This window comes from Drosophila biarmipes, chromosome 2R (genome assembly GCF_025231255.1).
Source record: "Drosophila biarmipes strain raj3 chromosome 2R, RU_DBia_V1.1, whole genome shotgun sequence".
Lineage (NCBI taxonomy): Eukaryota > Metazoa > Arthropoda > Insecta > Diptera > Drosophilidae > Drosophila > Drosophila biarmipes.
In genome coordinates this window covers 7,564,097-7,585,724 of record NC_066615.1, presented here as the reverse complement: position 1 = coordinate 7,585,724, position 21,628 = coordinate 7,564,097, and the positions used below count along the sequence as shown (strand labels likewise).

The 21,628-nt window shown below is 41.8% G+C and overlaps 13 protein-coding genes across 13 annotated transcripts; 8 read left to right on the top strand and 5 right to left on the bottom strand.

The window, feature by feature from the left end:
• Positions 1–1,666: 1,666 nt before the first annotated feature.
• Positions 1,667–2,616, bottom strand: LOC108026727 (lipopolysaccharide-induced tumor necrosis factor-alpha factor homolog). Its single transcript, XM_017097838.3, has 3 exons — positions 2,420–2,616; positions 2,034–2,166; positions 1,667–1,973 (listed from the first exon to the last, which is right to left on the bottom strand). Exons 1-3 carry the CDS (start codon positions 2,535–2,537, stop codon positions 1,871–1,873), a joined length of 354 nt encoding a protein of 117 aa, XP_016953327.1. The 5' UTR covers positions 2,538–2,616; the 3' UTR covers positions 1,667–1,870.
• A 995-nt stretch (positions 2,617–3,611) lies between these two features.
• On the bottom strand, positions 3,612–5,092 carry LOC108026728 (lipopolysaccharide-induced tumor necrosis factor-alpha factor homolog). The gene is made up of 3 exons (XM_017097839.2): positions 4,962–5,092; positions 4,096–4,239; positions 3,612–3,959 (listed from the first exon to the last, which is right to left on the bottom strand). Exons 2-3 carry the CDS (start codon positions 4,224–4,226, stop codon positions 3,857–3,859), a joined length of 234 nt encoding a protein of 77 aa, XP_016953328.1. The 5' UTR covers positions 4,227–4,239; positions 4,962–5,092; the 3' UTR covers positions 3,612–3,856.
• A 1,796-nt stretch (positions 5,093–6,888) lies between these two features.
• LOC108026724 (lipopolysaccharide-induced tumor necrosis factor-alpha factor homolog) lies at positions 6,889–8,110 on the bottom strand. The gene is made up of 2 exons (XM_017097834.3): positions 7,647–8,110; positions 6,889–7,243 (listed from the first exon to the last, which is right to left on the bottom strand). The coding sequence occupies exons 1-2, from the start codon at positions 7,958–7,960 to the stop codon at positions 7,147–7,149; spliced, it is 411 nt and encodes a 136-aa protein (XP_016953323.1). The 5' UTR covers positions 7,961–8,110; the 3' UTR covers positions 6,889–7,146.
• A 674-nt stretch (positions 8,111–8,784) lies between these two features.
• On the bottom strand, positions 8,785–9,800 carry LOC108026722 (uncharacterized). Its single transcript, XM_017097832.3, has 2 exons — positions 9,000–9,800; positions 8,785–8,937 (listed from the first exon to the last, which is right to left on the bottom strand). Exons 1-2 carry the CDS (start codon positions 9,374–9,376, stop codon positions 8,835–8,837), a joined length of 480 nt encoding a protein of 159 aa, XP_016953321.1. The 5' UTR covers positions 9,377–9,800; the 3' UTR covers positions 8,785–8,834.
• A 150-nt stretch (positions 9,801–9,950) lies between these two features.
• LOC108026725 (lipopolysaccharide-induced tumor necrosis factor-alpha factor homolog) lies at positions 9,951–11,067 on the bottom strand. Its single transcript, XM_017097836.3, has 2 exons — positions 10,682–11,067; positions 9,951–10,175 (listed from the first exon to the last, which is right to left on the bottom strand). Exons 1-2 carry the CDS (start codon positions 10,966–10,968, stop codon positions 10,073–10,075), a joined length of 390 nt encoding a protein of 129 aa, XP_016953325.1. The 5' UTR covers positions 10,969–11,067; the 3' UTR covers positions 9,951–10,072.
• Positions 11,068–12,380: 1,313 nt separating this feature from the next.
• Positions 12,381–13,812, top strand: LOC108026720 (uncharacterized). The gene is made up of 3 exons (XM_017097831.3): positions 12,381–12,479; positions 12,545–12,942; positions 13,539–13,812. Exons 2-3 carry the CDS (start codon positions 12,581–12,583, stop codon positions 13,648–13,650), a joined length of 474 nt encoding a protein of 157 aa, XP_016953320.1. The 5' UTR covers positions 12,381–12,479; positions 12,545–12,580; the 3' UTR covers positions 13,651–13,812.
• LOC108026726 (uncharacterized) lies at positions 13,682–14,441 on the top strand. Its single transcript, XM_017097837.3, has 2 exons — positions 13,682–14,173; positions 14,240–14,441. Exons 1-2 carry the CDS (start codon positions 13,929–13,931, stop codon positions 14,358–14,360), a joined length of 366 nt encoding a protein of 121 aa, XP_016953326.1. The 5' UTR covers positions 13,682–13,928; the 3' UTR covers positions 14,361–14,441.
• A 147-nt stretch (positions 14,442–14,588) lies between these two features.
• LOC108026723 (uncharacterized) lies at positions 14,589–15,459 on the top strand. Its single transcript, XM_017097833.3, has 2 exons — positions 14,589–14,809; positions 15,086–15,459. The coding sequence occupies exons 1-2, from the start codon at positions 14,613–14,615 to the stop codon at positions 15,330–15,332; spliced, it is 444 nt and encodes a 147-aa protein (XP_016953322.1). The 5' UTR covers positions 14,589–14,612; the 3' UTR covers positions 15,333–15,459.
• A 170-nt stretch (positions 15,460–15,629) lies between these two features.
• LOC108026719 (probable cytochrome P450 6d2) lies at positions 15,630–17,768 on the top strand. The gene is made up of 4 exons (XM_017097827.3): positions 15,630–16,448; positions 16,762–17,207; positions 17,265–17,513; positions 17,568–17,768. Exons 1-4 carry the CDS (start codon positions 15,769–15,771, stop codon positions 17,729–17,731), a joined length of 1,539 nt encoding a protein of 512 aa, XP_016953316.1. The 5' UTR covers positions 15,630–15,768; the 3' UTR covers positions 17,732–17,768.
• Positions 17,769–18,468: 700 nt separating this feature from the next.
• LOC108026592 (uncharacterized) lies at positions 18,469–19,081 on the top strand. Its single transcript, XM_017097564.3, has 2 exons — positions 18,469–18,804; positions 18,863–19,081. The coding sequence occupies exons 1-2, from the start codon at positions 18,470–18,472 to the stop codon at positions 18,987–18,989; spliced, it is 462 nt and encodes a 153-aa protein (XP_016953053.1). The 5' UTR covers position 18,469; the 3' UTR covers positions 18,990–19,081.
• Positions 19,082–19,456: 375 nt separating this feature from the next.
• Positions 19,457–20,025, top strand: LOC108026970 (uncharacterized). The gene is made up of 2 exons (XM_017098186.2): positions 19,457–19,720; positions 19,781–20,025. Exons 1-2 carry the CDS (start codon positions 19,467–19,469, stop codon positions 19,923–19,925), a joined length of 399 nt encoding a protein of 132 aa, XP_016953675.2. The 5' UTR covers positions 19,457–19,466; the 3' UTR covers positions 19,926–20,025.
• A 60-nt stretch (positions 20,026–20,085) lies between these two features.
• LOC108026971 (uncharacterized) lies at positions 20,086–20,507 on the top strand. Its single transcript, XM_017098187.3, has one exon. The coding sequence runs from the start codon at positions 20,147–20,149 to the stop codon at positions 20,330–20,332; it is 186 nt and encodes a 61-aa protein (XP_016953676.1). The 5' UTR covers positions 20,086–20,146; the 3' UTR covers positions 20,333–20,507.
• Positions 20,508–20,725: 218 nt separating this feature from the next.
• On the top strand, positions 20,726–21,474 carry LOC108026969 (uncharacterized). The gene is made up of 2 exons (XM_017098185.3): positions 20,726–20,936; positions 21,006–21,474. The coding sequence occupies exons 1-2, from the start codon at positions 20,758–20,760 to the stop codon at positions 21,286–21,288; spliced, it is 462 nt and encodes a 153-aa protein (XP_016953674.1). The 5' UTR covers positions 20,726–20,757; the 3' UTR covers positions 21,289–21,474.
• Positions 21,475–21,628: the final 154 nt, after the last annotated feature.

The following is a 21,628-nucleotide window of genomic DNA, read 5'->3' as shown; positions in this document are numbered from 1 at the left end:
CCAAACTTGCTAACTTCCTTTGTTTATTGACAACTTCAAAAATCAACAAACTGACTTAGCTAGACTGCCAGAATACATAAGTTATATGAAATAACATAAGAAATTCACATGCAAGTAGCTGATTAGAACTTTAAAAGTGAAGAACATAGTCCCACAATGGGTTTTGTTTTAGATTCTCAATTCCACGGTTGCCATGGATATGCTTGTATACTTATTTAAAACTATTCTGTGTTCAACGTAAATATAAGACCAGCTACATACTTTTCTAATTGATTATGTGCGAACAATTAAAACAGAGGTGATTGAAAATAAACGATAGTAATATGACGTAATACGCCAAAAACTTAAATGGCTTTATGGTTTTTTTTAATTGAGTCAAATTAATAAAATTCCCAGCAATTATTTGTAAAACTAATGATTATAAGAGAAAGAAAAGATATTTTCTTATAAGTACATAAATTTAATTTAATTTAAAAAACAAATTTCTTCTCCAATTATAATTTAGTCTAAAATGCAAAAACATTGTTTAATAAATGTAAATTCTAAGCTTTTAATTTGTTTTTTTACGCTCTAAATCTTTTAATTTGTTGTACTCTTTAAGTGCAGAAGAAGGCGTGTTAATCGTTTGATGAACAATAAATAAAACAAAGAAGAACGCTGTAGTCGAGTGCCTCGACTATCAGATACCCGTTACTCAGTTTAACGGAGCAAAAGTATAGTAAACTGCTTATACATATATCAGCAGCAAAGCAATATTTTAGGGCGCCACCTACCGGCTTTTCCAGTAGATGTTATGTGGGCGGCAGACAGATGTAAGCGTTTTGGTGATTTGTGGGCGTTAGAGTGGGCGTGGCACCTTTTTTTTGGTGAGTCGATAGGTATTGATGAGACAAATGCATTTCAGTTAAAATTTTGTTTCTGTCATAAAAACTGTGGGCGCTACAGATTTTCGCGGATTTTCGACGTTAGAGTGGGCGTGGCACCCCGCTGAAACAAACTTGCGCTGCGGAAGCCCAGAAACTGCATGCCAAGGATGAATATTCTAGCTCTTATAGTTTCCGAGATCTCAGCGTTCATACGGATGGACGGAAAGACGGACATGGCTAGATCGACTTGGTTAGTGATCCTGATCAAGGATATATATACTTTATAGGGTCGGAAACGCTCCCTTTTTCCTGTTACATACTTTCTCACGAATCTAGTATACCCTTTTACTCTACGAGAATCAAGTACAATTAAGGCAAAAAATCCAGACTATCTATTTTCTTCAATTTTAAAGACGAGAAAACATCTATTCAATTTCAATTTGAAGGCATTTCTATTGGCGCGACCCACACTACTGATGCTTCGATATATGTGCGTTAACTTCGTTAAAATATATTTACATATTTACAATTTTTTTTATGCCAACATTATTTTTTTTTTTTTAGAAAATATAGACGTAATTTACGAAAATTATTTTATCAGATAGACGGATTCTCTCCCCTAACTGGCCATACTACTTTAATTTAAGACCAAGGATCGCAAAACTGAAGAAGCGTTATACCTTATACATTTAGATCAATTAAAACTAAATATGAAACAATTATTATACTTTCGTGGGTTCTAAAATATTTTTACCCGTCAGTTTTTCTCGAGTCCGGGATACCAGCAAGTTTCACAAGTCTTAACGGTGGCGTAATTATTTATTTTAATTGAAATGTACAAATAGCATTAACGGATTTTTACAATATAAACTGGTGTGCTTAATCTGAATTCGAAGAACAATAAAAATGTGGCGGAATTCTAATCCCAACTCGTTCCTCTAAATTTGTCACGAAGTATGACGTCATCATTGGTCAAGCAAAATAAGTTTTTTCGATCAGGAATTTTAGTTCTTGTATGTTCCCACATAGGCTCCACAGCTTCTGCAGGTGTGTTTGGCCGACTGGCAGGAGTCGCTGCAGTAGGGAATGCAACAGCAGCAGATGCCCCTGAAAAGCCAGATTAGATGCGTTAGTTAATTGTCTTGTTGTAAAACTCGACTCACATACCCCAACATGCAGATGAGGAGGGCCAGCAAATGGGTTTTGGTGCTTGGCTCGAATTCCACATTCGTTTCCCTGCGGACTCCGCAACTCGGACAGGTTGCCATGGACGGGACGCCACCCAAAACATTGGGGGGTGCTGGAAGAAACCGAATAGTTTTGTAACTTTCCTGTCGTACTAGTACTTGTAAGGGACTTATCATATTTTAAAAAATATATACACGCTCTGAAAGCATAAATAATCTACACGTGTCAAACAAAACTATGCTTTATTAATAACTATACTTCCATCACACGGGTTCATCTTTCTCTATACCACGAGGTATTCGTATTGTTTTAGACTTCGCGTGGGTAATATCCATTAAATAAGGTCTGTATTTCGGGGCACTTACCCTGAATAATCATCGGCTGTTGCTGATGCAAATTAGGATAGACCTGGGTGTTGTCATAACCGGGCGGTGCCTGGGGAGCTTGAGTTTGCTGCTGCTCGTACGGATAGTTCTTCTCCATTCTGTGCTTTTTTAGGACCGACCGAAGTGCTACGCGGTTGAATTCAGGCAGACGACTGAAGTGAGTTCCGCAGGCGGGACCTTATTCGATTCTTTGCGTTCTTTGCACATGCCAGAGTGATGGCATTTGTGTATAGCCTGAGATGTGCTCACCAAGCGATTTCCGACAATTGCTCTGTGTAGATTAGAACATATCCGTCGGCTTAAAAGATAAGTCTATGGTTTCCAGTTCTGAATATTATACAATATTCAAAATCAATTTGATTAATAATGGTTTTTGTATTTATTCAATCTTTGAGTTTAGACCCGATACTTTGCCATTGAATAGGTAATATCAGCTCTCTGTCCGTACTTGCGCCATTTTCGCTGCGAAGTATTCAGTCCAGTGGGTGTTGAATGATATGCCCGCATTTCAATTCATTTTAACCTGATGAAACTAAGGGCTATTGTGTTAGAAGTTTTTGAAGGCAAATCAACTTGTTGAAATATATAATATACACTGGTCGTCATTTTTATACCCGTTACTCGTAGAGTAAAAGGGTAAACTAGATTCGTCGGAAGAAGATTTCGGAAACTGTAAGAGCTAAAACAGTCAAACTTGGCATGCATGTACCACGCCCTCAATTCGCCTGCAGCTTTAATTCTACCCTTCAGTTCTAAAATAAAGTTTCCCAGGGCAATTCCCCCGGGATTCCGAGGGGACATCGCGCACGGGGATCGAAGTCCCCTAGGATTTCTCCTGTTCCTTATACTCATTTGTTGTATGGCCCGTCTAGGCTCACATACGTGCACACAAGTGTATAGACATAAATAATAATCTTTTAGTTTCGCAAGACGACAGCCACGTGCTCCACATCTCTTCTATTTGGGAGCAGTGCGGGACCCGAGCCCAATTTTAGTAAATACATTTAATAAGTAAGTAAATAAATAACCGATTTATAATGTCTAACACAGCTTTGAATATGAAATAAAATGTGTAAATAAATAGTAAAAAATACAAATAGCTAATAAAAACTGGAAAAAAAATTTTTATTGTTTTTTGTATTTTACAGTTTACGTTTTATATTTGAATATAGAAATTCCAATAGTATCAGCTTTAACGTAAATTGACATTGCACAATAATGTCAATTAAACCTTTCAAGATCAAATTTACAAGAAAAACAAGAAAGTTGGTACTACAATGTTTTGCGTGCTGACAAAAGATTGCGTATTAAGAAATGTGAGAGAGGTAAAATGGAGTAAAAACAGATGGCTTGGATTGCATTTCTTCACGGCTGCTGGCGGCAGGCCAGGGAAAAGCAACTTCCGCCGGAGAATCCTTAACGCTCGTAGGTGCCGATGAAGGCGTTACAGGAGGGACAGTGGTGGTCAGAGTTGCGGGCGCACTTGGTGCAGTAGAGGCAGAGAGCACAGGGCCAGCAGCTGCAAAACAAATGGAGTCGTTACTATAGCCATAGCCTATCTTTCCATGCCTTATAGCAGGAGTAATAGACAATAATTAGCTAGATAACCTAACATTTAATTATGTCGGTATGCTGATTAGAACGACGGAGCTTACCAGGTGAGGCACATAATCAGAGCTATGATGTGCGTCTTGGTGGTGGCCTTCGGCTCTATGTGGGTAGTGACCTGTTGGCGGCAACTGGGACAGACCACGTTGCAGGGCTCCGGACCAACGGGAGTTGACATTTTGGCGGCCGTGCTGCAGAGAAAAAACAGCTCCATTAACTCCGGTATTGATTGCTGAGCCGACCTTGAAAACTTCGCGTGCCGCCGGCACATAAGCATCAAATTAGTTGGTTGATGGTGAACCTAATTGCACACCCCACATGCAAACAAGCTGTGATCAGGCTTATCTCCCGTCGATTGCTTCGCTTTCCAGCTTAATTTCTTTCCGGGTCGCGTCATCTTCGGACTCCATTGAAATCGAAAGTGTGGCAAGCCATGTGGCAAGCTGTCTGCCGATGTCGTCATCGCTTAGCCGCGTCTCTCATTGCCCCTGCCCTTTCAACCCCCCTTCCAACCATTATCTCTCCGCACCCTCGTGGTAGGGGTACTTCCCAATTTGTTTACGCGGTCAGACCCTGCCCAAAATCAACACAATCTATTTATAAGCACACTTGCCACGGCCGGAGCATAGCATCATCATTGAGCTGAGGGTGTGTCCGGCGCCACTGATTAATATTACCCCCTAATCCACCTGTGGCCATGCGTGCCTTTCGTTACTTTCCCCAAAAAGAACTTTTAAAGGAGCGCCAAAAGAGCGGCTATCGTCCCGAAGGCGTTGTCCCTTTTAACCAGCGAAATAGACAACTTTACTTGCATTTTCACAGGCACCCAGTTGAACTTGACTTGCAGAATGCGCTACCAATATTTATCCCAGTTCTACGCGCTCTGCATTTTGAGTTCTGGCCGAATACTTACCGAGTGAGTTCTACGTCGTCAAGATAAGTAGGTGAATCTCGAAGTGAACCCCAATTAGGATAGCAAGCCGACACCTATTGCGCACTGCTGGAGCTACGTTTGTGCTCTGTGGCAAGCATATCTGCGAGCGAAAGCCGTCAAGTTACACTGCTTCCTGCCACATGTTGCAGAAACAATGTTGCTAGCTCGACTGTGGCTTTAAACTACTGTGAAGAACAACTGATTTATTAACTGCTAGAATAATTACTTTTACGACCATCCCAAATTTTCTACAAATAATTTTAATAAGTACTTAATTGAACATAACAGAACCCCAAAAAACTATTGGTGCTTATGCATTTCAACGCAGCAAATATTTTGTACTGAAACAACTAATGAAGCTAAATACCCTTTGACTGGAATTTTGAAGCGATGACAAATTTTGGTAGGGTAGTTTATTTTTTAATTTTGTTATTCTGTTCCTAAGAATTTTTCTAAATGTTTATAGTGAATTCTAGGAAATTTTTTTTGTACACAGTAATTCCTTAGAAAGTCATGATGATTATACCAAATTTCGAACTAAAGGGGTATGATTAACTCTAATAGTTTAGACAAAGCAAGAAAGGCAAGCCGAAGTTTCTTTACCCTTGCTTGTCCTCCCCGAGGAAATATTGTAGGTCGTAAGCTTTCCGATTTTAGGAAATGTAAAAGCTAATTTAAAAAATATTAAGATAACGTTTTATTTCAATTTATGTTTGACAAAAACGATATATATCGTTCTTTACGTTAAAATTATCCGATCGCTCCTATGGCAGCTATATGAACAGTCGTTCCAAATTTGTTTAATTTTATTTGAAAATGTGAAGTTTTAAAGAAATGATAATCCCAAGAGCAGAAGTTTCCATGTTAAGAAACACCACAGTTATTTTTTGTAACATTTTTGAGAAAAAATTTGCTTTTTAATTCCTATGGAAGATTTCTTTAAAGTTTTATTCGAAATTCTAAAATAAAAACCCCAAAGTTTTAATTTTTAATATTTATTCTTATATATTTTTTGATCATTACTAGGGAAGCTAAAGGATACAAGCGTACGATTTTTTTTATTTTATTCAAAATTCAGACTTTTATGAAGAAAGAAATCCCATCCAGAAGGTGCGGTAAATGAAATGTGATTCTCGAAAGCAGAACACAGCTAAATTTGGGGTAAAAACCCTCTGCAACTAGAAAAAGTCAGCAAAGTGAAGCTGATGAGTAGATGATTTTTTGGTAGAGCCAAAAGTCTTTCGATGATGCGAAGTTATTGTTTCTAGATTTTTTTGCCCTTAGCTACAGAAGCTGATACAATGAATATACATACATTTTCTTAGAAATATGTTTCACACAATTTGATAAAACATTTTTGCTATTATGCTTGGCGTGTTGTGTCGCATCTTAAATTTCTTAACAATAAAAAGTTGGTTTTTAATTTCTTAGGAAAATATTTGTTACCGTTACTCGTATGTAACAGGTAGAAGGAAGCGTTTCCGACTCCATAAAGTATATATATTCTTGATCAGGATCACTAGCCTACAGTTCCTATGATAGAAACACATTTTTAACTTAAGTGTGTTTGTCACTTAAGTACCTATCGACTGGCCTAAAAAAATGTGCCACGTCCACAAAGGCTTAAACGCCTAAATCTGCCGGTAGGTGGAGCTTTACAATATCGCTTTTCTGCTTATATATTTCCGTTTCCCTTTTGCAGTTGGCCTTCAACCGCATTCACAGATGTTTGCTCAAACTGTACTGTAAGTAAGGTATGCTTTTTCTTTTATTAAAAACAAATAGTAACTAACCGGAAACCTGCTTTAAAATTCCGCTTTGCTCATATTTTCAGCAAAAGTTTCAGTCAGATGCTGTCAGCACGGCAGATACAAATACAAACACATACTTCACACAGAAAAGGCAATTTATGGGAATCCCAGAAAAGATTCGCTTGGCAAAGCTTTATTTCTTTATCTATTCTCCCCCTTACAGTTTCGCAAGAAGCAAGCGAGTCGATAGAAGAATGTGCTTATGTGTGTATGGTAAGTGTTAGTATGATAGAGGCACCACTTCTACACATCCGGACGTACAATACATATGTTCTTAGTTATATACGAATGTGTATATTATGTACGAATGTGAATATGGAGATACGAAATCGGCGAGTGTTTCGCTGGCGTCTTCAAAACGATCCCAAACAGGCGTTACAGTTGGGGCAGAACTGGGAGGTCTTGTAGCAGCAGTTGCAGCAGCAAGGGGCGCAGACGCAGGGCCAGCAACTGGGGAGCAGAGGAGAAATGGACTGTAGTGTTTACCAGGCACGATCGACAATTACTCATTTCATTTCCTGCGAAATGTAAGCGAAGACAACTGCGGTCACAGCAATAGCACATCGGTTTAATATTATAACCCATTAGTTTATACACAGAGGAATAGTTACGGGTAAAATTGACCAATACGGATGGTTTCATAACTATAAAAATGGTTGGCAACTACAAAAATTAGTTAAGATTAGTTATTTTATGTTATTAATTGGTAAATTTGACCCAATACTTTCTTTGCTGTGTACAAACAAATATTACATCAATCCTCAAGAATTGGGGTCTTTTAAAATCATTCCGTTATCTTTGGTGCTATTATTATGCCGTCAGCTGTATCCACCCTATCAACAGATGTACTTACAGGAAAAGGCAGAGGAACGCCGCCAGGCAGTAAGTCTTTCCAGTGGGATGGTGCTCCACTCGAACGCGAATCCGGGCCTGGCAATGGGGACAAATCATTCCCTGGCCGGGATTGTCCACCAAAACCGTGGTCTGGTGATGGATCATGCTCACCGGCGCCGGTGGTGGTGGGGACATCGGCGTCATCTGAGAGGGCTGGGGAACCGGCGGATAGAGCTGGCGAGCCGGCGACTGGTGCATGTCCATCTCGGCCGGGGGAGCGGAGGCGAAGTCATCCGAGTAGGGCGGCGGGGAGTCCACGCGCTTGTAGTCCATTGTAGATAAAGAGTGTTCGAAGGATGCAGAACAGACCCTGCAGTTGTTTACAGTCACCAACTTTCCTCTGACGATGCGAACTGCGAAGTGCTACTGAAAGCTTCTCAAAATGCATGTGCTTTTGTTAGGCGAAGGCAAAAAAACAAAGTTGATACTTCGCGCTCGGCGGAGAGCGAGGGAGACGGCCATATGATCCCCATGTCTCCATATATCGATTATCTATCGCTGGGGATTACATCGATAAGTGATACCTAGTATTGAATTCAAACAGATCGGCAAATATCTTTCTCAGTTGTTTTTCCGTTACTAGTTACCAACAGAATTGTGGTTTGAAGCTTAACGATCAGCCAAGTACACTAGTCAGCATAAGTTTTTACGAAATTAAAAAGTGCTTGGAAGAGTTCAACTTTTTAATGGGTTTTCTTAGAAACCTTGTATGCTTATTTATTAGAAAAATACTTAGGCCAAGTAGTGTTTGTCCTTCATATCATTATATTACTGTACCGTTTAAACCAGAATTTGCATTTTATGTGTATACCGGTGATTTAAGGAGGAAGTTTATAAGGGCCACAGTGCGTATGAGTAACAAACTTTGCATTCAAGCAACAGCTAGTTTAGCGCCTCTTTTTATTTTTTCTTTAAAAATTCAAATTGGGATAAAATGGGCTATACAAAATGGTGCAGCTATTTATTTTCCATGCTTTTACTTAAAGATCGGGTAACATTCAAAACCTCTCCCCCAAAACCGATAGGCAGCAATAAGAATACTTATTTAACTTCATTTATTAAATTATAAATTTAATGATATATTTTTAAGACTCCCGAGTTCTTTAAAAGTAAATGCTCTCTGGCTGAGTGAAGAAGCTCGATCACATCAAATGCTGTATGTTCCTATGTGGCATCCACAGTTGGGGCAGTAGTGCTGGACACTCTTGCAGTAGTTAATAAAGTAGGGCAGGCACACGAAGGGCCAGCAGCTGAGGAGTCAAGAGGTTCCATTGAGTGGATGTGTAGGGGGGTTCGCGAACTCTCCACTCACCAGCAGATGTACAAGGTCAGGGCGCACAGGTGGGTCTTTCGGGTGGGGGCCGAGACCAGACTGGTAGTGACCTCACCCTTGCAGGACGGGCACCTCACCCTCACCGCCCGGCAACCAACCGATAGGGGAAGTGCTCCCGCCCCCACTCCGTTCAGGGTGTACACGGGTATCTGGGTCACCACCACCCCACAGTCTGGCTGAGGGGCCGCGGCTACGGTCACCGTTTCCGTGTCTAGAGCCGTGCTTACCCATGTGCTGTTCATGTTTGCGGCGGGACATGCACTGAAATAGCCCGCCATTAATGACAATGCTGCTCTATCGCATTTGTTATCTCTTCTGACTAATCGACAAGTACTTTTAGGTGAACCAAACAGCATTGACGATACGGCGGGTTGAAATAAAAGAGTTGGTGCTTGCAGCACTTAATCGATTGGCGCTGGTTCCACTAACTCTGCACAATTTAATGATTATCCATTTGACAGCTAAGGTGCCAGAGGGGCTAGGGTCTCCAACGTATTACCTAGACATCTTGCTTTCATAAAGGCCTTGAAAATGAGTGTTTTATGAGCCATCTACGTAAGTGGATAGACTGCTCGTTTTCGCCAGAAGTTATTTTTTTTTGTTATTATATGGAAGCCGTTAAACTTAGTTAAGCGCTTTAAATAAACTGATTGCAAAGAAGTCATTAAGCTGTTACCACCGGCTTATTGCCAACATCGATCTAAAATGTTAAGCTGACATAGGTCCTTTTTAATATCATACATGTACATGTAGGTAAAACTTTCGCAAACTGACGGAAAAGAAATGGTGGCGTTGAACTCTTCAAAGTTTTTTTTTAAATTATTATGCCAAACAGGAGTGTTCGGTAGAATTTATGACCTACACGAGTGATTGCGCATCCAGAGTAAGTCGACCAAGTTAGCTAACCAAGTAACCTTATCGCATTTCCCCTTTCCTGTTTGAATCTCATGTTTAATGTGTGACGGTCGTACAAGTATATTTACAATTAGGTTTCTCTGGAATACGGCGTAAGCATGTAGGGTTATTTAAAGGTAGATACGCCTAAAAAGACTTTAGTTCTCGTAGGTGCCGATGTAGGCACTGCAGTTGGGACAGTAGTGGTTGGCGTTCTGGCAGGAATCCATGCAATAAGGAAGGCAGACGCAAGGCCAGCAACTGTGGATGGAGATTAGAGAAGATCAATTAGATAATTTCGGGGAATTAATCCATTAGTCACAGATTTATTGGCGACTTCAACAGGCCAATTTCAGTCGGTTGGCTTGTTTTTGGCCCCATTGCAGGCAGCTTTGTTATCTGACTCAACTCCAGTTCCAGTTCCAGTTGAGATAACATTGTTTTCAAGTATGCCCGGTACCCAGACTGGGCCCCACACACAATACCTATAGAAACCTATTGTGCTTTCCAAGCGATAAGAGGCCGCAAGTGTTGCATGGGCGTACCTTTTTCGATTTCAGGCAAAAGCACAGTCTATGCAAACAACCAATTAAATATGTTTGCTTGGAAGATATGAAAGCATATCCACATTTTCTAGATATTTCATATATAGTTTTCGTTTTGCAGTAAAATGTGATTCATATTTTCAAGCACTATAAACCTCAAACTATGAAACGTTCTTTATAATCTATCTAAAGGCTCTATAGTTACACAAGAATGAAACTCACATGAACAGACAGAGGATCAGAGCCCAGCAGTGCGTCCTGCCCGAGGGAGTGGCCTTCACGGTGGTCAGGACTTCGGCATGGCAGGAGGGGCAGCAGATGCGGGTGGGCCCACTGCCGATGGGCACCAGGTTGGAGGTCGTTGTGGTCTGGATGATCACGGTGGAGGTCTGCGGTGGCCGCGGCATCGGTGGGTACAGTGGTGGCTGGGTGGGACCACCGGGCTGATAGGTCTGTGCGGGCGTGAATCCGGGCTGCTCACTGTACGGCGGAGGCTGCTTGCTGTCCATTATTCTGAATTATATTTCTCTGGAGACTCTGGACTTCCAAGTAAGCTTAAACTGAACCGATCGCTTTGCTGGCTGGCGCTGCACTAAAGACCCAACTGAAGCCGGAGCTCCGGCAATGCCTTAACTTTGGTTATGGCAATCTTATCGCTACGTAGTGATAGCTACTATACAATGGGGGTTTCTGTCAAACTCATAAACGGATATCTTTTTTATTGGGCACTTGATTTAGTGAGCTACAACGATGCTCCTCTAAATAGACGACACATGAGTCACTTATTTGATAACACATTCAATATATTAGAAGGTGGTGAATAAGCTCTAGTTACGTGTATTTGGTTAGAGACATATTGTCGGGAGAGAGTGTAAACAAACACAGGTTGACGGCTTGGGCTCTCTCATCTGAATATTTGCAATTTAATCGTACTGCCAAGTGCGTGACCGGTTCGGATATAACACCTGTTCTAGAATCACCATCCATTTTTCCAGCCCACATTTAAATTTGTTGCGCATTTAGTATTTGTATAACAATAATATTCACCTTTTACAAGATTGTCTTTTCAGTACAAGCTCTTGAGTTTTATATAAAAACTGACGCATTTTTGCAGGAGTTGCATTGAGAGATTGCAAACTGAGGTCCAGAACCTCCAAAAATGGAAAAGTTCGGCTAGACCAACTGGCCTTTACACAGACACCAGACGCATGCTGGTATCTCAAATTTAGTTTAATCCTTCGCTTTAGCCAAGTCGGATTAGAAAATGTTTTATTCATCTACAGATATCGTTTGCATATGCGCTATACATAAAAATCGCCGGTGATTATATGTAATGTTAAAAGGGAAAATCAGTATAACCTCTTGTATATATACATATGTCATCTTTCATTCGTTAAGAAAAATATTTTAGAAAATAAGAATGAATAAGAAAAATTTTCAGAATTCTGTTTACTTATTTGCGGTAGTTCCCTGTTTAATAAAATTAATAACATCAAGTTGGGATACAGGTATTATTTTTATATCATGTGTCCTAGAATGCGTGTAATTCATAGAATATACATATACGTTTACGTAACATCTATCCTTTATTTCTATCCCTTTATTTCTATAACCTTATTTGATTGTTTATTTTAACTATACTTATGGTAAAGTAAAGTTATAAAGTTTACAAAATTTAGAATTATGGTATTATTATTATTATCATTATCATTAGTATCAATTTAATTTAAACTGTTCTGTCCTAATCAGTATCTTCTGATCACGGTGCTTAATGGGTTAATTAAACTTTGTTCATTTTAATATACTTTTGGGGGAAAAGCTCTATTGGCCTCCCACCCGCCGGACGCTTTGCGGAAGCTTTCCTTCATTGGCGCTACGTCCAAGTGCAGCCGTTAACACCGCAGCCATGAAAATAGTGTTAGGCAAATACGGGGGCTTGACAAAACAGACGAACAACTGGTTTGGCTAACACCCCTCTCAACCCCAAAAGATCCCCCTGCCTTGCGTTTCAAGCCTAACGGTAACTGTTTGACTTATGTTTTTTATGGATTCAATGTTTCAATTGTAAAATAACCCAATTTATAGGCAACTAGAAATCCCAAGTCGAGTCAGTTCAACAACATGAGTCGCCAGCTGAAGTTCCATCTGCAAGCTCCGGACGACGAGGAGTTTCCAGCGGATCTGGTTGAGATAAACCTGAACCCCAACTGTGGCCAGGTCAAGCAGAAATCGGCCCAGGCTCTGGACCAACTGCTTCTGGCCACTCCGCCCCACAGAGGCTATCCCTACGGCTATGCCGAGGACTCGGAGCCGGAGACCTACTTCTGCCGGAAGAGCAACTCCACAGGCGAGCTGGCCGAGAAGGTATCGCCACCCCCACCGGCGGCCACCAATATCAGTTGCCTGCGGCAGATGTACTGTCCGGAGTGCCACGAGAGACTGCACGAGCAGGGAGTCCGGCTGGAGCGTCTCCTGACCATGTGGTGAGTGCCAGCCAGGGGTCAGCTTATGTTAAAGATGTTTACATTTAAAGCTGTTCATTATTTTAAAAAATCTTGATCAAATGAAAACTTTAATATTTTCGGGCTATTTATGGACACAAATAAATGTTTATTGTAACTAAACATTTAAAAAAATAATTTATTCCTTTTAGTATTTACAGACCAATATTTTAAAGTCTCAATAGATACAATTAATTTTGCTCTAAAATTATTATTTCCAATAAAAATCAAAATCAATGAAACTTATGTGAATAATAAAGTGGCACATAAAAAAGGTAATGGTTGTACCAGTTATAATTTTCTTTCATAAGCGATAGCACTTTATTTGAAATTAAAATTTTATTAATCCTATTGAATTTATTATTATTATTTTAATACGTTTATTTTTTGTCACTTGCAAAAATTTGGAAAACTTTATTATGGTTTTTAAGAGCACAATAACACTGAAAGGTACTCCTTTGGGTTGTATTAATACAATTTTCTGCAGGTGATCAAAATAATTAAATATTAATATTATTAAATTTTCATTAGAAATATAATATACATTTTTTATACTGACCACTCCTTTTTAATTTCAGCTGCTTTGCCCTGCTGCCCATCTATCCCTGCTGCCCGAGGCGCTCCGCCAACGACTGCAAGGTCATCTGCGGCAAGTGTGGATACCTCTTGGGGGCATGGAAAAGACAATGAGGAGGGGGAAGGCGTGAATGGTGGGGACTCGGAGTGGGTGCTCCGCATTTAATTATTTGTTTTGCATAGTTTTTAAGCACTTTTTTGTTGACCTTGTGGCGAGTGATGAGCGCTGAGACTGAGTAGCCGAGTGCCAAAACAAAATTGTTGATTTCTGCATTATTCTCTCAGTGTTTCTCTTAGACCAGATCTCTTTGGTTAGGAACATCTCTTTGTTTTAAAATTTCACTGCCTGGGAATTTGGCAAAATGGTTAGCACTTAACGCTGGCCAGTCGCAATGCCTCGAGGAAACGACTTGGACGCGGACCTGGAGGTGGACCTCCAAGGGGGGGACAGCCACTCGGCGGCCACCACGGTCACGCTGGAGGAGCGTCCTGGCAAGCCTCAGCTGCGCTTCTTCAGCATCGGACCCAGCAGCTACCAGGTGCGGTGTCCACTGTGCCAGCAAAATTCCAAGACGGAAACCGTGGAGATGACGGGCGCTCTGGGCCAGCTCAGTTGCCTCTTGTCCGCTCTGTCCTGGTAGGATATTTGTACATTCTGAAAATAATATATCTCAGCGATTAATTTTTGCCAACTTATTTTCAGCTGCTTTCCCATCTTCGCCCTGACTTTCGTCTACTCCTGTCTCCAGAGCCGTCTGAAGTCGAAGCGTGTGTTCTGCAGCCGATGCGGTGGTCACTTGGGCTTCCACTGGCGTCCCACTTAGGACCACCACTTAGTTAGCTCTCCAAAGTCCCCGCAAATGATCTATAAATAAACCGGCAGCTGTTGTCAAATCGTTTAATAAGTTACTTGATTTTATTCGATCATCACTCAGGCGGTGCCTCCAAAAAGCATGTATCTCTCACACTCTCTAACGCGCTCTTAGCTCTTTGATTGCGATGTAGACACGAATGCAGATACGGATACTTTATGCGAATGTTCTTGGCTCTTGGGTCAGTTGCTCTGTCGCTTCGAAATGGCCAGCACCGAGAGTCTGGATGGCAGTGCCTTCGAGGGCGACATCTCGGCGGTGCCGCAGGTGGGTCACCTGACCACCGAACCCCAGGAGCTGGAGTGCCCAGCGTGCCAGGAGCTGCAGATGACCCGGGTGAAGCCCGAGGCGGTGACCGTACTGCAGAAGATTGCCTGCTCGCTAAACGTGCTCCTCTGTTGGTATGTTAGAGGGATGATTCGGTCATAAAAAAAACAAATTGAAAAAAAACCAATAAATATTACAAAAATTACCAGAAACAAATCGGAACACCTTTGTTAAATATATATGGCATACCTACATTAAATAAACCCATTTGTTTTATAGGAACATTTTAAATCATGTCATGACTGACTTTGAATTTATTTAATGTTTCGTTTTACAAATTTAGTGATTAAAAATCAATGGAAACCATACATAAACCTAAATTTACCAAGTGTTCTCTTCATGTTCTGTAGCAATCCCATTCGCTGGAAGGGTCGTCATGATGTCAATCACTACTGCAGTTCCTGCGGCTGCTTCATTGGACGCGACATCACCCTAAGTTGGTACAAGAGGACCCTCTTCCGCCTCCAAAGGGGCGAGGTGGAGGACCATGGTCGCTGGCAGAGATTCCACAAGGTGGAGAAGGAGGAGCTTGACGAGAAGAAACTGGGCAGGCAGCGCAAGGCTCTTGAACCAAACCGTTCACATGATAACTATTAAATAAGTTAAAAAAAAATATAAAAAAAACATTTCGGAAGTTTATTTAAAAATATCTAAAAGTTCCTAAAGTGCCCAATATCTTCTAGTTTTAGTCAATATAATTTCAAACTTGTACTTTTGCTATCGACTCAACAGGTAGTCTCTTTGCCTTTCTTCCGCCCTGCTCCCTGAAGAGTCGAAAGCTTCTTCCAGCTGAGAATTCACTTGGCCAGCTGGAAGAGAACGAAATGCCAAAAAGCGTCGATCGCAGTTCGGTATTTGCTTTGGTCGTAGGTTCGCAATGCTTATCGGGTGGGTCTATGTCTATATAAAATCGCATCCCAGCCAGTAAAGCTGGGCAGTTGAGCAAGTGTACCTCGAGGAGTTGTAAAAGATTTCACCACCCTTAGAAATTGCATATTTTCAAGACCGAAATTGCTTTCTGAAGATCGTCTTAATGTGGACTATAACTTTGCTGATCCTCATCGGGTTTTTGCTATATAAATATGTGAGGCGTCACTATACTCACTGGCAAAGGTTGGGAGTGGACGAGGAGCAGGCGAGAATCCCCTTAGGAGTAATGGATACTGTGATAAAACAGGAACGCAGTTTAGGAATGGCTTTAGGTGACATATATGCCCGGCACGAGGGCAAAATAGTTGGAATTTACATGATGAACAAAAGAAGTATCCTCATCCGAGATGCCCAATTGGCCCGCCAGATAATGACCAGTGATTTCGCCAGCTTCCACGATCGCGGAGTGTACGTGGATGAGGATAAAGATCCGCTGTCGGCCAATCTCTTTAACCTGAGAGGTGCGTCATGGCGAAATCTCCGTCACAAACTCACTCCATCGTTCTCCTCCGGAAAAATTAAGGCCATGTTTGGAACGATCGACGATGTGGGTGACAAGTTAGTGCAGCATTTAGACGGTGCCCTGGACCAGACTGACGAGGTGGAGATCAAAGATGTGATGACCACCTATGCAGTGGATATCATTGGATCGGTGATCTTCGGATTGGAAATAGACAGCTTCAGCAATCCGAAGAACGAGTTCCGTGAAATAAGCAGCTCTACCTCTAAGGATAAGTCCCTGCTGCTCAAGATCCACAATATGTCTATGTTCATATGCCCACCGTGAGTACGAAAATTGGGGGTTGCGCAATTCATTTTACATTGCAAGATTCCTACATTTTAATAGCCAAATCAAATTCTATATTTAGATGTAAATAGCAGTTCTTCACACATCCCATCGCAGAAAAATGAACCAAATTATTGACCAATAATAATAAAATTGCAATTAGGAAGAACAAATAACAAAATATCCCAAAATATAAAATTCGACGACTGTATACAAACATTTTTAAATTTTTTTAACAAACAAGATTCCTAAAATTATGAAATTCAGTGTCTGCCTAATTTTAAGCACAATTTTGCCAAAACCCCTTAGAATTGCCAAGCTAATGAACCGATTGGGTTATGAGAGCCGTATTTTGACATCCCTTCGAGACATGATGAAGCGCACCATCGAGTTCCGGGAGCAGCACAATGTCGTCCGTAAGGATATGCTGCAGCTTCTGATCCGGCTGAGAAATACGGGCAAGATCGGCGAGGACGACGATGAGGTATGGGACATGGAAACTGCACAGGAACAGCTGAAGTCAATGTCCATCGAGAAGATTGCCGCCCAAGCTTTTCTGTTCTACGTGGCTGGTTCGGAATCCACTGCAGCCGCCTCCGCATTTACTCTCTATGAGTTGTCCATGTATCCGGAGCTTCTGAAGGAGGCGCGTGAGGAGGTGGACGCGGTGCTCCAGAAGCACAACATTAAACCTAAGGATAAGTTCACCTACGAGGCAGTGCAGGACTTAAAGTTTTTGGACCTCTGCATCATGGGTAACTTGTCACTTCAGGTGAATTTAATTCAGTCTTAAGCAAGTTGATTGTGCGCAGAAACCATTCGGAAATACCCCGGCCTTCCGTTCCTCAATAGAGAATGCACTGAAGATTATCCTGTTCCCGGTACCAACCACATTATAACCAAGGGAACCCCGATTCTGATATCGCTCTTTGGCATCCAACGTGATCCCGCTTACTTCCCGGATCCGAATGGATACGATCCCCACCGATTTGATGCAGATACCATGAACTACGACCAGGCAGCTTATATGCCGTTTGGGGAGGGTCCCAGGCATTGCATAGGTGATGTACTTATCCTTGATAGGTTTGCACAATCATTAATGCGACTTATTATAGCTCTCCGCATGGGCAAAGTCAACTCCAAGGTGGCGGTGGCCAAAGTCTTGGCCAATTTCGATCTGACACAGGCTCCCCGCAAGGAGGTTGAGTTCCGCTTCGATGCTGCTCCCGTTTTAGTGACCAAAGAGCCCCTGAAACTTCGTTTGACCAAGAGAAAGTAAATAAAATATTAAGATTTGGTGCTAGTTTATAAAAATATGCCTTTTTAATCGTGTTTAATATAAATGATAGTTTTCCAAAGTTACTATCTGAAGGTATTTGCCATTACGCTTGGAGTAAAATAAGATCTTATAAGTTTTAACTACTTTTAGTTTTTGCTGAATTGGCTTACGCTTGAAGGCTCTCTCTCAATAGAAGTTCACTCATCTCAAGCAAAGCAAAAACAAACAAACACAAAACCTAAACCAAAATATAAACATAAACATAAACGGTCATAACTATCAGCTGGTTTTACCGGTAAGCGTGTTACTTTTTATACGATGTACACTGATCAGCAAAAGTATTGCACATCAGAAAGTGATAATAATGCTGCTTTATTTAAATCGAACTAGTTTTTTAAAGACAGATTCTTTTATATTTAGTATACAAGAATCTCTTTCAATATTTATTATTTATACCAAATATTGGGAATTTCGAAACGTTTTCCATGTGGTTTATGTGTGTTAGATCTATACGTTTGGTAAACAAATATTCGCCAAACATTTGGCTGTTGATCTGGTTCTGGTTGAGGGGCCACGCCGCATGAGTATCCCCTGAATAGCTGCTGATGACATCATAGCTCCATGGTCATGCACAAATTCTTCTCCACGGTGGAATCTCTTTCGAGATTCTCTTTGCAAGTGTCTCGCTCTCGCTGCCGAGTTTCGCTTGTTCTGGCGGAGATCAGATAGTCAGTTACCATGGAGCAGCATCAGAAGGTGGAGAGGTTGCGGGTGAGATTGGTGCCCGCTGCGACGGCGGAGGAACGGTCCAGGAATATCATAGCCAATGTGGTGCTAGAGGATGGTCTGGTGCCGTTCATAGATGAACATGCCGCGGAGAAGGTGACCCTGATCGCCCAGGAGTCATCTGCTCCAGCTTCGGGCACCAGCCAGCAGCCACGCCTCCGGTACTACGCCGTAGGACCCTCCACCTACAAGTTACTGTGCCCCCTCTGTCGGGAGAGGAGCGAGGCGGCAGTGATGCGATCAGCCAGTTGCAAGGACGCCAGCTTCTGCCTTAGTCTTCTATCCTGGTAAGAAACTAAGCCCATCAACCTGACCTGGGACTACCATCTCCCTCCCTCCTTGCAGCGTTTTTCCCCTCTTTTGGATCTGCTGCGTGTGCACCTGGTGCGGATGCAACCGGGAGTGGACCACCAAGGGCGTTTATTGCAGCTCGTGCGGCGGCAAGGTGGGAGTCCAGCGCAAGGCCAAATAGGCCAGTCAATGGACCAATTAAAATGAAATTAATGCCAAATATTTATAATTCTATTACGCATCTAACTCAATTAAAGACGCACCGTAAATCAATTCTCGTGCTGCTCTTGTTTTGCTCTTCCAGAAGTCGTACTCTTCGCCACACTCGGAGAATAAAAGTTTATTAAGAGATACATAAATACATTTGAATATAATAAATATTACAAAAATAAAATTATACTATAGTTGTATATTTCCTACTATAATGACCCCGTGAAAGTAACTTAAGGATTATTTCAGGGTTTTAAGAATAGTAGAGTACCTAACGTATTTCTCAATCTTATTTGGCGTATATATAGAGAGTTTCTTTGGGTAATATTAGCTAGACTTATTTGTCTGTGTTCTGGGCCATGATGATTTCTCTGAGTGCCACTGGCTCTCTTTTGAGTATCCAAACAGGTTGCCTTCTTGTCGATTCAGTTCGGATTGTCGAGCGATCATGGCGACAACGCTGCCGGAGAAGGAATCGGCGCAAGAGGCCCGAGAGCGGGAGGCCAAGGCTCTGGAGGATCGCAAGGAGCGGAAGATCTACGAGAACTTTGCCACACCCCTGGCAGGCACCTTCCTCAACCTGCCACGCGACCCCGTAGAGATCAAGTGTCCCGCCTGCGGAATCAAGGACCTGAGTGTGGTGCAGAATGATCTCAAGTGGTGGGCCAGTGAGCTAAACCGCATTGTGGGCTGCCTTTTCGTGTAGGCTATAATATTTTACGGAAAATTGGAGAACCTGAAACCTACTGAATCCCATTTCAGGAGCTTTTGTTGCTGCTGCTGCTTCAATTACTACGTCCCCTGCAAGCAAACCGATCGGAGTCATTACTGCGGCAACTGTGGCCGCTACTTCGGGCGCTCCATGAAGAGGAGGGAACCACTCAAAGTAAAGGCGACCATCGCCTAGTCAGCACAGTTCGCGCATTTTTCGAAATGTTTCTGAACACCCGAATACCACCCCACTGCAAAACCATTAAGCCAAAATAAAACCGAAAGATCACATGCCATCTCTTCTGTTGTCTCTCTGAATTACTCTTTGGAGGCTTTGATCGAGTTATACCTCTAATTTCTCTTTGATTGCCGCAGTCTTCGTTTGGTTTTGAATCAGTCAACATCTGGTAGCTCGTCATGGCTCAGGATCCGAAAGCACTCTACTTCGCCGTGGGTCCCGGTCCCAACGAGATCACCTGTCCGTATTGCAGCTCCAAGGCGAAGACCCGTGTGGTGCGATCCTGGCTGCGTTGTTGCACCAAGAGACACCACTGTGGTGCCTGCGGAGAGTACCTGGGCGTATACCGCCGCCCGCAACTGTAGACCATCCCTAAGGATGTCATCTAATCAGCCTGGAAAAAAGAATTCTATTATGGAAAAGCGTCTTCTCTGTGTCATATTTGGATGTTATTATAAGCAATAAAAACTGTGTTAAACTGTTTTTGATATTATTATTTCTCGTCAAAATATTACAAATTAAATAACCTATAAATATCAAGGAGTTTTACATTTACTCTCAAATAATATTAAACGAAAATTATTCGGTCTGTTTACCAAATGGTTTTTTGCAATAAAGAGAAAATGGTTTTTGAATAGGGTTGTGCTATATTAATTACCAGACCAACGCCTCAGAGAGAAAAGAATCGGGCAAGAGAGGCAACGCCAGCTGGAAATCTCTGATTCTGATACGATCTCTTTATATTTGGATCTACTTTCAGTCACCGATCATTCTCGCTAGAACTCACATCATGACCGTAGACGAGCCGCAGATTGTGGCCTTTAGTGTCAGTCGTAAGCAACGAGTGGGATACCTAAAAGAGGAGCCCACATGGATTCATTGCCCTTCGTGTGAAAAGGGCGGAACCAGTGTGGTGCAATTGGAGGTGGTTACTTGCCTGCAGAAATTTCTGGGGCTCACAAAACTTTGGTATAGCTATTTTCACGGATTGCGAATAGAGTTATTTTTGTATTAAATTGTTTCATTTCCAATTTGTAGTAAAAAGTGGCCGGGTCGTCAGGACATTAACCACTATTGTTCACACTGCGGCTGCTTCATTGGGAGATTCGTAGACATCAGCTGCATGGAGCGGTGTATTTCAAGATCAGCACGTAAAAAGGCGGCTGTGGATGATATGACTCTGAAAACGCGTCCCAAGGATTGCGCTGAAAGGGCCCAGAAATCCCGGGAAAAAGTGCTGGCCAACAGAGAAAAGAAAAGGGCTGAGAAAGCAGCCAAGGAACTGGAAAAGTCCCAAACACAAATAGCTGTACATCAATGATCAAGTGGTTTTTAAATTCAATGCTCACATTTTTAATTTGCCAGAAACCTGTTGCGTAGACTATTCGGTAGAAAAAACTAGCACATGTATCAACATTTGGCCAACAACAATATATTTGTTAATTATAACTAAAAAATAAATCTTCATAATTATCGTATTTATGTATAATACAATGGATCCATAGAATATCTCTGTTGTTTTTTAAAGAAGTACTTAGCCGGTGCGTTGTCATGATGGAAGAACACTTTTTCCTTCGCCAGATGGGGCCGTATTTTCTGCTATTCGGCGGCGAATCGGCCCAATAGCTCGGCATAGTAAAGGTTTGTAACCGTTTTGCCGT

Excerpts from the sequence above, each read along its gene's own strand:
- LOC108026728 (XM_017097839.2), bottom strand. The coding sequence starts at position 4,226 with ATGTCAACTCCCGTTGGTCCGGAGCCCTGCAACGTGGTCTGTCCCAGT. Across the intron at positions 3,960-4,095 it reads CTGATTATGTGCCTCACCTG|CTGCTGGCCCTGTGCTCTCT; the intron begins GTAAGCTCCGTC and ends TTTGTTTTGCAG.
- LOC108026970 (XM_017098186.2), top strand. The coding sequence starts at position 19,467 with ATGGCGACAACGCTGCCGGAGAAGGAATCGGCGCAAGAGGCCCGAGAG. Across the intron at positions 19,721-19,780 it reads ATTGTGGGCTGCCTTTTCGT|GAGCTTTTGTTGCTGCTGCT; the intron begins GTAGGCTATAAT and ends ATCCCATTTCAG.
- LOC108026726 (XM_017097837.3), top strand. The coding sequence starts at position 13,929 with ATGCCTCGAGGAAACGACTTGGACGCGGACCTGGAGGTGGACCTCCAA. Across the intron at positions 14,174-14,239 it reads CTCTTGTCCGCTCTGTCCTG|CTGCTTTCCCATCTTCGCCC; the intron begins GTAGGATATTTG and ends ACTTATTTTCAG.
- LOC108026720 (XM_017097831.3), top strand. The coding sequence starts at position 12,581 with ATGAGTCGCCAGCTGAAGTTCCATCTGCAAGCTCCGGACGACGAGGAG. Across the intron at positions 12,943-13,538 it reads GAGCGTCTCCTGACCATGTG|CTGCTTTGCCCTGCTGCCCA; the intron begins GTGAGTGCCAGC and ends TTTTAATTTCAG.
- LOC108026724 (XM_017097834.3), bottom strand. The coding sequence starts at position 7,960 with ATGGACTACAAGCGCGTGGACTCCCCGCCGCCCTACTCGGATGACTTC. Across the intron at positions 7,244-7,646 it reads GCGTTCCTCTGCCTTTTCCT|TTGCTGGCCCTGCGTCTGCG; the intron begins GTAAGTACATCT and ends TCTGCTCCCCAG.
- LOC108026971 (XM_017098187.3), top strand. The coding sequence starts at position 20,147 with ATGGCTCAGGATCCGAAAGCACTCTACTTCGCCGTGGGTCCCGGTCCC.
- LOC108026592 (XM_017097564.3), top strand. The coding sequence starts at position 18,470 with ATGGAGCAGCATCAGAAGGTGGAGAGGTTGCGGGTGAGATTGGTGCCC. Across the intron at positions 18,805-18,862 it reads TGCCTTAGTCTTCTATCCTG|CGTTTTTCCCCTCTTTTGGA; the intron begins GTAAGAAACTAA and ends CCCTCCTTGCAG.
- LOC108026725 (XM_017097836.3), bottom strand. The coding sequence starts at position 10,968 with ATGGACAGCAAGCAGCCTCCGCCGTACAGTGAGCAGCCCGGATTCACG. Across the intron at positions 10,176-10,681 it reads CTGATCCTCTGTCTGTTCAT|TTGCTGGCCTTGCGTCTGCC; the intron begins GTGAGTTTCATT and ends CTCCATCCACAG.
- LOC108026722 (XM_017097832.3), bottom strand. The coding sequence starts at position 9,376 with ATGCTGTTTGGTTCACCTAAAAGTACTTGTCGATTAGTCAGAAGAGAT. Across the intron at positions 8,938-8,999 it reads CTGACCTTGTACATCTGCTG|CTGCTGGCCCTTCGTGTGCC; the intron begins GTGAGTGGAGAG and ends TTGACTCCTCAG.
- LOC108026969 (XM_017098185.3), top strand. The coding sequence starts at position 20,758 with ATGACCGTAGACGAGCCGCAGATTGTGGCCTTTAGTGTCAGTCGTAAG. Across the intron at positions 20,937-21,005 it reads CTGGGGCTCACAAAACTTTG|TAAAAAGTGGCCGGGTCGTC; the intron begins GTATAGCTATTT and ends TCCAATTTGTAG.
- LOC108026723 (XM_017097833.3), top strand. The coding sequence starts at position 14,613 with ATGGCCAGCACCGAGAGTCTGGATGGCAGTGCCTTCGAGGGCGACATC. Across the intron at positions 14,810-15,085 it reads CTAAACGTGCTCCTCTGTTG|CAATCCCATTCGCTGGAAGG; the intron begins GTATGTTAGAGG and ends CATGTTCTGTAG.
- LOC108026727 (XM_017097838.3), bottom strand. The coding sequence starts at position 2,537 with ATGGAGAAGAACTATCCGTACGAGCAGCAGCAAACTCAAGCTCCCCAG. Across the intron at positions 2,167-2,419 it reads ACAGCCGATGATTATTCAGG|CACCCCCCAATGTTTTGGGT; the intron begins GTAAGTGCCCCG and ends GGTTTCTTCCAG. Across the intron at positions 1,974-2,033 it reads CTCCTCATCTGCATGTTGGG|GGGCATCTGCTGCTGTTGCA; the intron begins GTATGTGAGTCG and ends CTGGCTTTTCAG.
- LOC108026719 (XM_017097827.3), top strand. The coding sequence starts at position 15,769 with ATGTGGACTATAACTTTGCTGATCCTCATCGGGTTTTTGCTATATAAA. Across the intron at positions 17,208-17,264 it reads TTTGGACCTCTGCATCATGG|AAACCATTCGGAAATACCCC; the intron begins GTAACTTGTCAC and ends GATTGTGCGCAG. Across the intron at positions 17,514-17,567 it reads GGGTCCCAGGCATTGCATAG|CTCTCCGCATGGGCAAAGTC; the intron begins GTGATGTACTTA and ends GACTTATTATAG.